At 50.6% G+C, this 12,225-nt stretch overlaps 1 protein-coding gene across 5 annotated transcripts in view; it reads right to left on the minus strand.

Annotated features, from left to right (window-relative positions):
• Positions 1-552: 552 nt before the first annotated feature.
• Ephb2 (EPH receptor B2) overlaps positions 553-12,225 on the minus strand; it is a 177,374-nt gene continuing 165,701 nt past the window's right edge. For all 5 annotated transcript variants that reach the window (XM_051173581.1, XM_051173582.1, XM_051173580.1 and 2 more), the window contains exons 10-16: positions 8,158-8,280; positions 7,410-7,657; positions 6,288-6,503; positions 5,628-5,777; positions 3,792-3,985; positions 2,201-2,356; positions 553-1,711 (exon numbers count right to left, since the gene is read on the minus strand). In XM_051173581.1, the coding sequence (XP_051029538.1) occupies positions 1,603-1,711; positions 2,201-2,356; positions 3,792-3,985; positions 5,628-5,777; positions 6,288-6,503; positions 7,410-7,657; positions 8,158-8,280 (1,196 nt within the window). In that variant the 3' untranslated portion in view covers positions 553-1,602. The remainder of the gene's footprint in view (positions 1,712-2,200; positions 2,357-3,791; positions 3,986-5,627; positions 5,778-6,287; positions 6,504-7,409; positions 7,658-8,157; positions 8,281-12,225) is intronic.

Genomic DNA, 12,225 nt, shown 5'->3' on the forward strand with positions numbered 1-12,225 from the left:
CGGGTTCCTGCATTTGCTCACAAGGGTCTGTGGCCAGACCCCTCTGACTGATAATGTTCCTCTGGCCAAGACCTTCAGACCTGGGCAAAGGCCTCAGGGAAAGAAGGAGTGGGAGAGAGAGTCATATGGTCTCCCGGGGGTACCCTTGGAGGGCTGGGGTGTCACAGTGAATGATCAGGGTCCTGGTGTCCCAGGTAGTCTGGTCCAGGCTCCCAGAGGTGAGATTGGGTTTTGGCCATTGGAGAGCACCCAGGGACCTGAATGGGCCTCTGTGCCTGCAAAGTACCAGCTAGAACAGGGCAGAGAGGATGAGAGCGTGCGGGGAGTCAGGGAGGCAGGGAGGACTCCCGGCCTCAGAGCCCTCATCTGCCTCAGTCTGCTTTCCAAGGATGCTAGGATGCTTGGATGCTTGGTGCAACTCCTTCCACTCCCCCAGTCCCACTGAGGTCTCTGAATGGCCCATGTGGCCCTGTGACAGTTGGCTTTGGTGAGGCCTGGCAGCAGGTGGGAGGAGGGAGGGGTGTCAATGAAAAGCATATAAAAATCCAGAAATGTGCATATAAAATCTCGCCCTTGGTGTATTGCCTAAGTCAGTAAGCAGAAAGCACCTTCTTCCTGGAGAAGGATCAAGTCCTCAAAAGGTAGGAAATGTCAAAGTGTCTCTTCATTGTCATTTAAAAAAACCCAACAAACAAACCCTCCCCAGACCAAAGCCACCCCGATCAAAATACCCCCAGTCCACGAATTGCCGTAAACAAACCCAGATGCAAGATCAATGCTTCTCAGTGGCAGTCGTAGCTGATGACAGTCACCCGCAGCAACAGCATCAGTCCTCAGGGTGAGGCTGAGTGGGGAGCAGGGCACCAGGGCAGGGCAGGGCCTCCTGGGGCTGCAGACCCGGGTGGCTGACCTCAGGAAGATCTGGCCTGTTTGGTGTGACCTGGGGTGCCAGGAGCTCCTCTTCCACCTCCTGAACCATTAGCCGAAAGTCGCTCGGAGTTTTTGAAATTGTCTCCCAAGACAGAACTATTCTGTCTGCTGGTGGCAGCTGGAATGGACTCCCTCAGAGCCTATTTGGGGTGGCTGCCTGTCTCTCTACCCCTTGTGCCTAGGGCTGGGCCGATAGTGATGCTCCAAGAAACAGCTAAGGCCAGGCAAGGAGGGTGGCCCATCTCTTCCCTTCATATTAATTTTCCTGGAAATGTTTCTTGGCTCTGGCCAGCTCAACCTTCCCAGAAGGAGTTGGAGAGAAAATGCTTTTGGCTTCCAATGGGACAGATCGCGTGGATCTCCCAAGCCCTTTCCTTTTCTCCCCTAAGAACCATCAACGCTCTCCTTATGAGAATCCTCTTTGAACGAACGGTCCTTGCCTGCCCCGCCCCCTCCCAGATCTAGGTGTGTGTTCCCCCATTCCCTTTTCGTTCCTTTGACTTGCATGGGTTCTTGGTGTCATCTCATTGTCTGGAGTGCTGCTTGGTTCTTCCTGTTGCCTGTGGCCTCCTGGCAGGTGGCTGACCCTGCAGTGGACAGGGTAGCAGAGGGACCAACGTAGGGGGCTTAGGGGGCGGCATGGAGGAAGAGGCGAGCCGAGGCAGGCGAACGTCAAACCTCCACAGACTGGATCTGGTTCATCTGGGCCCGCATCACCTGGATACTGTTCAGGATTTTTTTCTGGTGGCCAGCTAGGGTGACCCCAACCCGGAGAATATCCCTTTGGGAGAGATGGACACAGTTAGGAAAATGTATGTGTTGAGGGGATGGTGGGCCAGTTGCCTTAACTTCCCCCGGCCCTTAGTGTTAAGGGATAGGGAAAGGATGTGGGGATGGGCAATGGGTGTCAAAGCCGGACTGGGAGATTCTGGGGCCAGATCAGCCGATGGGGAGGCAGGAGACCCTTTATCCTTCTGCCATCAGGAAGCAGGGGTGGCCTTGTATTGGTCACGTACCCACTTCCTTGATTTCCCTTCACTAAACCCCAGTTTTCAGGTGAAAATTCTTCCCCACCTTCTGGGATTTTCCCATCCAGAGACCAGAAGGCACCAGGCAGACCCAGCTATAGATCTGGGTGTGTATGACTCCTTAATCCCCACTGTCCCTGCTGGGTCACTGTCTGCTCACTCTCCAATGCTCCCCATCTGGCTGAGTGGGTGGGTGGGGAGCAGGTGTCAACAGCAACGGGTGGAGGCCGCTAGGTACTCACTCCATCATCATCTGAGATACAACGTCGAACGAGGTGAAGCCGGCATTGGCGAAGCTCTCCTTGTACTGGCCCATCTTGATGGCTTCCAGCCACTCATCCACCGTGTTAAAGCTGGTGTAGTCAGGGATCGTTCGGTCCAGCAGTGGCAGGTTGATGCTGGGGGAGGGACAGGTGACAGGGACAGGGACGGTCAAGGCATATGCCTATAGCCAGCTAGAGGATAGGAATGTGTGTGGTATCTGTGTGGGGATCCCTGTGTGAACGTGTGTGTAGATGTTTATGTGTGAATGTGGACATGAGTTAGAGCTTGTACAAGTGAGTATCTGTGAGTGCCAGAGGAACTAGGAAAGCTGGGAAGGCTCTGGGGATCCCTAATTGATGGGACAATGGTGCCAGCTAGTTCCTGCTTCCTCCTCTACAGCCCATTCTTCATCTTTCTCTAACTGTACCATCAGATCCATACACAGACAAGGCTCAGAGCTAATGGGAACAGCCTCTGGGTGGGCAAGGAGTGCACAGCTCTCATGAGGGGAAGGGCTCAGTGGCTTTATCTAGAATAGCTGTGGACTGTGACCCCTTTGGGGCCTAACAACTCTTTCACAGAGGGTCATCTAAGACCATAGGAAAACACAAACGACATTATGACTCATAACAGTAGCAAAATTATGAAGTAGCAATGAAAATAGTTTGGTCGGTGGCTGGTCACATGAGGAACTGTATTAAAGGGTTGCAGCATTAGGAAGGTTGAGGACCACTGCTCCAGAGTGAAGACTGGCTGGTACAGGGTTATGGTAAAGCACAACAGGCAGAGGCTAGCACAAAAGCCTCATGGCCACAGAAGGACTCTGACTCAGGGAATCCCCAGGTATGTCTGGCCTGGTGGTGAGGTACCTGGTTACACACTCCCCTAAACACTGTGGGACTTAGGGTCCCTGAGAGTAGGGCTAGCAGCTATGTGACCCCTGAAAGCCATGTGACCTGTGTAACATCTGTCCTTGGGTCCAGAGACTAAGCATGAGCAGGATCAGCAGCTGCATGATGTGTAATGGTCACCTATGGAAGGCGATGATGAGGCAAGCCTAACCGAGCATGTCCTGGGACCTCAGAAAGGAAGTACCGGGGTTCCTGAGCCCTATCCTGGGGCTGAGCTGGTATTTCCACCCTGGGAACATGTATGTGGTGGGTAAGTCCTTCTGAATGGAGGCACGCATACATTGGTGACCATGAAGCTGTGAGTGTGTCTGTGTGTGAGGCTATGTTTGTGTAAGACCAAGAATGAGTGCTTGTGTCTAGCTATGTGTATGCAGGACTTCACACAAATGGTGTATATGTGTGTGTGTGTATGTGTGTGTGTGTGAATTTGTACATGTGCCAAATGAGGGTACAGCCAGTCACCACCAAGACTCCAGACCATAGCTAGCGCTTCCTAAATGCTGTCCTCTCTGACTCTGCTTTACAAGGGTCTTCCTCCAACACCCAGACTGTCACTGGGCGGGGCCTGGACAGAACCCAGAGGAGACAGGTGGGGCTAAAGTGAATCACACCCAGAAGTGAGGGCTTGGAGACAGGGTTGGGGCCAGGGCAGTCATACCCAGAGGATAGGGGTGCCATGGCTTTGAGGCTGTTGGGGTTCCGGATCATCTTGTCTAGCGTGTTGACAATCTGTCCGAACTTGGGCCGATGGTTGCGGTCCTTCTGCCAGCAGTCCAGCATGAGCTGGTGTAGGGCGCTAGGGCAGTCCATGGGCGGAGGTAGCCGGTAGTCCTGCTCAATGGCATTGATTACCTGGGAAATCACAGAAGCAGAGTGGTTGGGGTGAGGACTTTAGCCCCTCCTGCCAGGAATATTTACCCCTGGAGCATTGCAGGCCTGACCCATGGGGACTCCTCTAGCTCCAATGGCTGCCTTGGGTTCCACCATCACCTGTCTGTCTCCTATCCTACGCCCTTGGTCTTTCTCTGTCAGCCTTGGAAATCCAGTAACCCCAGGTAGCCTGTCCTCAAGACCTATCAGGTGACCCTCCTGTGCTGGGCTGTCCTAGCTCTTTGTTCTCGCTATCTGTAAGCCCCCTCCTGGCTCTTATGGCTGTGGATATCTCTGCTGCCTCCCACCATTTGACTCTAGGGTAGCCATATCCTTAATATCACTGTCAGAGATCTGGGTAGAGAGCTGGGTGCTGAGCTGGCTGGTGATCTTAAAGCCAATACCTGCCCCTCTGTCAGAAACAGGAGGCCAAACATGGCTTCAACCTGCTCTGCCACCATGAAGATAAGATTCATCTTCTGGAACTTGACCACAGCTTAACAGATTTCCCCTGCAAGGAGCTTCATCTTTCCAGTGTATTTGTGTGAATGGAAATCCCTGGGGTGACTCCTCCCCTGAAGCCTGCTCCAGTGTGGATCTCAAATGTCACTCAAAGACCCAAGTGCTGAAGGCTTGGACCTCAGCCTGGTGCACTATTTGACGGCGCTAGATCTTTTAGGGGTTGGGGCCTAGTGTGGGGGGGAGGCAAACCACTGGAGGCATGCCCTGGGAGGGGGATACTGGGATGCTGGTCCCCTTTCCTCCATTCTCCTTGCTTCCTGGCTGCTATGAATAGAGCAGTTTCCTTTACATTCCCACTGTCATGCATGGCCCTCAAAGAATGGGCCAACCCAATACAGACGGGAACTGTGAGCTCAAACAAACCATTTAAGTTGATCTTTTCAGGCATCTTGTTATAATGGCAGACAGCTGACCCACACAAAGCCTCACCAAGCTTTCTGGCCGAGTCTCTGCTTCAGGCTCCTGACCCTGCCTCTCATTTTCCCCTCTGCACCTTTGCAAGGGCCATTCTTCCCTCTGCACTCTGAGTGCTACAGGTTCTGTGATGGCTTCTCGGCTGGCCTCGTCCTGACTGTCCTGGCCTCCACACCTACAAGCCTTGACTCCTGTGTTCTCACAAGCCTTGACTCCTGTGTTCTCACTTTAGCACCTGACAGTAAAGGACCCTGATGCTTGCAGCTGGTTCCCTGAAAAATTATCTTGGGGCCAATGAGACAGCTCAGCAGGTAAAAGCACTTGCTACCAAGAACCCAGAACCCTCACGATGGAAGCAGAGAACTGATTCCCACGGGCTGTCCTCTGGCTTTCACACACACACCGTGACACTTTAACACACACACACACACACACACACACACACACACACACACACACAGGGCAGAGTGGGTTTCTTCGGGCCTGCACACTCCCACATGCTGAGGATTTGCTATTGGTGGATGAGCAGATGGGCCTCCTTAGTCTCTTTCTTTGAGAGTCCAAGGTTCATCAGTCTGGGAACCGGGCCTTCAACCTCAGGGAAATCAGTACAAGGCCAGAAGTCCCTGGTCTTGGCCTCCTCAACCTAGCGGGCCAGCAAGGCAATGCCCACATCCTGGAGACTTACGTCCTGGTTGGTCATGTCCCAGTAGGGCCGTTCCCCGTAGGACATCACCTCCCACATGACAATGCCATAGCTCCACACATCGCTGGCTGAGGTGAATTTCCGGTACTGGATGGCTTCTGGTGCTGTCCAGCGGATGGGGATCTTCCCACCCTGGGGAGCAGAGAGAAGAGGTTTGATGGGCAGGGATGGTGACTTGTCTGACCTCTTCTCTCAATACTCCCCACACAGTGGTCTGTGAGACCCCAGGAAGAACCTCACTGTTTTCCCAAATCCTCAACTGCTTTAACCACAGGACATTTGCATATGCTGTTCCCTCTGCTGGAAGTGCCTTTCCCCACACTGCCATCTGGAGTCCACCTTTTCATCCTTGAGTCCCCCAAAAGCCTTTCCCTGGTTCTCAGAGAGTTACTGGTCCCCAAGATTCCACAGTGTGCTCATCTCTCTCTTGCCTTCCAAGGCTATGTTCTGGCTCCCAGCCCTTCATTTCCTTCTGGTTATAGTCTCCCTGCCTCAGCAGCCCAGGAAATCCAAGAGCCCAGGAGGTTTTCTGTGTGTCCCTTCCTGTCTCTAGGGCCCAATGAAGGCTTGACCTGGGCAGGCCAGTGGATCCACATAGCATGTAGAGATGGCTGTGGCCAAGGACACCTGCTGTCCCCTTACCAGAGCACTGGTATAGGTGGGGTCAGAGGTGTCATCCTCCAGGAAGCGTGAGAGCCCGAAGTCAGACACTTTGCAAACCAGGTTGCTGTTGACAAGGATGTTGCGTGCAGCGAGGTCACGGTGCACATAGTTCATGTCTGCCAGGTACTTCATGCCAGCTGCGATGCCCCGCAGCATGCCCACCAACTGGATGACTGTGAACTGCCCATCATTTTGCTTTGGGGAAGGTGGAAAATAGAGTCAGTAGAAGAGTAAGTGTCAGAGCTCTGGAACTTCTCAGAATGGCAGATGTCTGCCACCCTGGGAAATACCCAGGAACCTCACAGTGGCCTAGGAGAGTCCAACTTGAGGAAGGGGGAGAGAATATCAGCCTTGGAGTAAGCATACATAGACTGACCCCAACTCTGTCTCTTCCTGGCAGTGTAAACTTGGACATATGACCCACTCTTTCTGAGCCTAATTGCTCACCTGTTAGATAGGGCAGAAGTGACATGCAACCCTTAGGGCTGCTCTGACTTAAACAGGATGGAACTTGGAAGCTACTGGGACCAATTTCATAAACATTTGTTGAATGACAATGACAGCTGGCCTGGTGGCATCTCCTGATACCCAGGCCAGGATTCTCTTTTCTTGATGACTGACTGCTGTCCCGAGGAGATTCATCTGTTGGCCTTATACTCTGATTTTTTTCTCCCTTATCTTGTGCAACTCTGGAGAGCTACAAAGTTTGGTGAACACCCTGGCTGGGGTATCAATACCCCTGGCTGTGGTCTGGGCTCCTCCTTTGGCCCTCTGACGCTAGGCAAATGCTTCTTATCTCTACACTCTATTCTGCTATGTAATGAGAATGCTTCCTTAGCATGGACAGGCATACACCTTAGGTTGTATAACCCTAAGGAAATGCCTGGGCTTCCCAGCCAACCACACTGAGAAGGATTATGAGACTGCTTCTGAGCTGAGTGGGAGGGAGCTCTGGCATTGATTAACAATGCCTGTCAGGGTAACACAATGGAAGGTGGTGGCCAGTAAGCCATTCCTGACCTAGAGCTTTCTTAAGATCCAATGAAGTCATGCCCATCAACCTTTTTCCTACCCTGCTCACACCCCTGGGGCTCTCCATACCCGGAGGAAGGAGTCCAGGGAACCATTCTCCATGAACTCAGTGATGATCATGACAGGTGTGCTCTTGGTGACAACCCCTTCCAGATGGATGACATTGGGGTGGTCGAACTGGCCCATTATGGATGCCTCACTCAGGAAGTCCCGGCGCTGTTTCTCCGTGTAGCCCGTCTTGAGGGTCTTGATGGCTACAAAGATCTCTCTCTTGCCTGGCAGCTTCAAATGGCCACTGCAGACCTCACCAAACTCCCCTGGCATAGACACATTGAGGCAGGCACGGTGTCAGGTGGGAAGTGTTACCTCCGGTTCCCTGTCACTCCCATTGTGGTTGCTTTATGACCTTATTCTATCGGATACAGGATCCCATTGTGAACGTGGGGCCTAGCGCAAACCCAGCCATTTTTGGGAAAGTGCATCCTTTACGGCTGCCTTGGGGTAGCAGGGATGAGGGCATGGGGAGGGCTGGGGAGATGGGGACAAGACCATGGTGGACAGTAGGAAGGACAGAGCTAGGCCCCAGATCCAGTTCCATCTTTAACTTGCTGTGCTTCATGCCAGCCTCAATCTCCCCTCTGTGTATGCAATAATTTTACAGAATGACCTCTGAGGGTCCTTTTCACTTGGGAATACTGAACCTTTAGGGGGGGTCATTTGTGGCCCTTGATCTTCAGCTTAGCATCAACTCCAGGGTTACCATGTGCTTGCCCACCCATGGCCAAAGCTATGGTACCTTGAGGCACTTGCCACCTACCTGCTCCAATCACCTGCTCAATCTTGACACAGGAGATGTCAATTTCCTTGGCAAACTCCCGCACTGCCTCATTAGGGTCTTCATAGGTGAAAGGGTCAATATAGATCTTCATACCTGGGGTCACTGGGGGACAAGACCAGGCTGGGTTACATGGACAGGCTCCAGAGGTGCACAAATGGAAAATGGGCAGGTAGCCCACCCCTAACCCCCCCCAGGGAAAGGATGTTCCAATATGGCCCCCATAGTAGCTGGGAAACCCCATTTCAGGTCACCTGACCCATCTAGGTCTCACCAAGTTTGTGGGAAGCAAGCAGAATGGCAGGGAGAACAGAGATCAGAAAAGTGACAAATTGGTTCTAGCTCTTGTCCAAGATCACAGATCACTAATAATTTTCTGGAGCAGCTAAAAGACTATTGTAATTGACTAGTGATGTCTGGCTTTGGTAAGGGCATAGAATAAAAGGCTGGATAGGTTTGCTGCCTCGTGATACAGAATCCAGGTGGACAAGAAAGAGGAATTTGTAAAGGAAAAGAGGGCTTGGAAGATGAGTCAATCAGTGATGAGCCTATCATTCAAGTGCAAGGACCTGAATTCTAATCTATGGTACCCATTAAAGCTAGGGCAGTAGTATGATCATGTAATCCTAGCATTGGAGTTTGAGGCAAGTGAATGGAGGTAGATGGATACCTGAAGCTCAGTGGCCAGCTAGCTTAGTCAAATTGATGAGCCCCAGGTTCCTTGAGAGCCTGTGCCCCAAAATAAAGGTAGGAAAGTTGATACTAACCTCAGCACTCACAAGCATGCATTGTATCTACATGAACAGATACACACACTCATATTAACAAGCACACCACACACACACACACACACACACACACACAGAGCCAGGTTCATGAAGCCGGTGGAGGGCCTCACTCAGCACATCTTGAGTATCCTACATTCCCTCATCTTCACTAGCTGAGTCTCAAGCCTTCCTAGATCCCTAGACTCCTTGGTGACCAGCCTGAAGTCAAACCCAGGACACGCTCATTTCATTCCTGACCTGCTGCCAATGTTGATGTGTGGATTCAGAGAGAGAAGAAGGCAGTCTGGACATCAAAGTCCCATTCTGACCCACAATGAGTCAGTGAATTGCTGTGATGGAAGACAGGCAATCAGTCTGTCTTGGCCTTCTTCTGGGCTCCCCAGCTCCCCACTCTCATTCTCCTCAGTACTGGAAGCTGTGAGACTGGAGGCAACAGTTCTAGGACTCAGAAGCTGGAGTCCCTATGTCCACATAGTCCACCAACCCACCATAGCTGTGTGACCCTAGAGTTATTTTCTGACTGTTTTCTGCTTCTACTTCAGACACTCCATGAATCTGGGAGTTGGAGCCTGCAATACAGGCCTTTCTGCTTGTGTGACAAATAAAGTTTTATTGGAACGCAGCCATGCTCACTGATTTTATACCAGGAATGCAGGGTGGAGTACTAGAAGAGACCAAAAAAACTAGACAGCTCAGCATATGGGCAACCCTAACTCATATACATTAACTATGTTTGTAACTGTGTTGGTGTTTGTGTGTGTGCATGTGTACATACATGTGTTAAGCTGACCTTTTCAGTCAGGAGTTATAAACTGAGCCTATAAGCCTTTTGGCAGCACCTGGATAGGTTTTGAGAGGCCCAAAGGCCCTCAGGAATAAAGCACAATTATTAATACTGGCTTTTTTTTGAATTAAAATAATAATTTGTGAGTTGGGGAAAAGACCGACAACCCGAGTTTTATTTCTAGAAACCATGTTAAAATAATAAAAATAAAAAGCCAGATGTGGTGGTATATACTGCTAATTCCATTGCTCCCAAAGAGAGATGGGAAGCAGAGAAAAGGAGTAGTCTGAAGTTTGTGGGTCAGCTAGCCTGAGTATGCAGCACGGGGGAAGCAATATGAGAGGTTCCACTTCGGTGAGGTAGAAGGATAGAGATGACTCCCAAAACTTGCCCTCTGACACCCAAACACAGTCATCCATACACACACCATGATAACAAACGAAAGCTAAAGAATAGAACTGGGCCAGACTATTTTAAAAAACAAATGTACAAAGTCCAAAATTATGGTAACAAATACTATAAAAGAGAAAATATCTTTAAAAATCTATCCCTGAGTATAGATGTCTAGATTTTTATGTTGCAGAATGTTATAAATGGGGATGGGAAGGTGGCTCAGTGGGTACAAGGGCAGGATCCAGCATTCCTATAAGGAGATGGCAGGAAGAGAAGGGGAGGCTCTCCAGAAGCTTGTGGGCCAGCTAGCGTGCAGCATGCCCTGGAAAAGCAAGAGGCTGTTTCAAAGTAGAAAGCGAAGCCCAATATCTCCATCCTCTACACATATACTGTGGCATGTGTGTGCCTGCATTTACACATATGCACATACATACGCAGTTTAAAAAAACTTTATGGGGCCGGAGAGATGGCTTAGCAGTTAAGGGTGCACACTGCTCTTGCAGGGGACCTGAGTTTGGTTTCTAGCATCCATGTTGGGTAGCTCATAACCATCCATAACTCCAGCCCCAGGGAATCTGGTGCCCTCTTCTGGCCTCCACAAGCACCTGCACTTGTGTGCATGTACCCCAACACACACACACACACACACACACACACACACACACACACACACACACACACACGGTCCTTCTGACCATATAATGCAAAACTTTCATTAGAGTTGTATAGGAGCCCAAGATTTCACAAAGACAATAAGAAACACCAGCCAAAATCGAGTGCTTGTGAGGAGAGCTGGGCACGGGCTCTCATCTCACTGTTCACTCCCTGGCACATATCTGCACACAATAGATGCTCCAAGTCTTGGGAGCTGAGGATCCAGGCGACAAAGATGAATTAGAGTAACAGCAGCTGTCACTCGCTGAGCCTTTATCTGAGCCTGACACTATGCCAGTCTCTGCCTGTATTTTCTTATCTCTCCCTGGCCCTCTCAGGAGCTGTAAGACAGAATTGTAGCTCCATGAAGCCAATCACTCAGGCCAAGGCCACATATCTTAGAGCCCCAAGGTCTTTCAGATTTGGACATAGGTGTGATTCTTCTTCTTCTTCTTCTTCTTCTTCTTCTTCTTCTTCTTCTTCTTCTTCTTCTTCTTCCTCTTCTTCCTCCTCCTCCTCCTCCTTCTTCTTCACCCTCTCCTTCTTCTCTTCTTAAGATATTATTTTTAATTATGTGTGGGTGAGTGTATCTGAGTATGGTATGGGCATTGAGTGCAGGTGCCTGCAGATGCCAGAGGTATCAGATTCCCTGGAGCTAGAGTTACAGACAGTTGTGAGCCACCTGATGTGGGTGCTGGGAACTGAACTCCTGGTTGTCTGGAGGAGCAGCAAGTGCTCTTAACTGCTAAGCCATCTCTCCAGTCCTAAGGCTGATTCTCTTATATTTATGGGACCAGGAATTGAACCCACAGCCTTGTGCATGCTAAGCAAATGCTCTATGACAGGGCTATAGATCCCCAGACCTCAAGGATGGCCCTGTTTTTTCCTAAAAACATTATTTTATAGGTATGAATTGTTTTTGGCCTGCATGTAAGTTTATGCACCATTTGTATGCAGTGCCAATGGAAGCCAGAAGAGGGTGTCAGATCTCTGGAACTGGAGTGACAGTTTGAGCTGCTATGTGGGCATTGCAGAACCAGAGTCCTCTGCAAGAGCAGCCAGTGTTCTTAACAGCTCCAGCCTCAAGGATGGTCTTCTTAGTCACAATTCTCACTCCTGCTGGCCCTAGTATAGGCTTTCCTAACCTAATAGATGAGCCACATCTCCTTCCTTCCAAGTTAGCCTCCTCAGAGACAGGAGAAGCTCCCCCCACCCCTTTTTTTCTCAGACTAAATACAATGGGCCATAGTGCCTGGCTTTCAGCTTCTTGAGTTTAAGCACAACTTAGGGAGATCCTTTCTGACAGTCAGCTGGAGAGGGAGGAAAGAAATGAGGTCACTCTAGGAGCAAGGGAGACTCAACAAAAGTCAGCACCTCTATAGACAGCAGCCAGAGGCCATCCCCAGCCTTAGCTGGGAGCATGCCAGGATG

This window comes from Phodopus roborovskii, unplaced genomic scaffold, assembly GCF_943737965.1.
Source record: "Phodopus roborovskii unplaced genomic scaffold, PHOROB, whole genome shotgun sequence".
NCBI classification, from domain to species: Eukaryota; Metazoa; Chordata; class Mammalia; order Rodentia; family Cricetidae; genus Phodopus; species Phodopus roborovskii.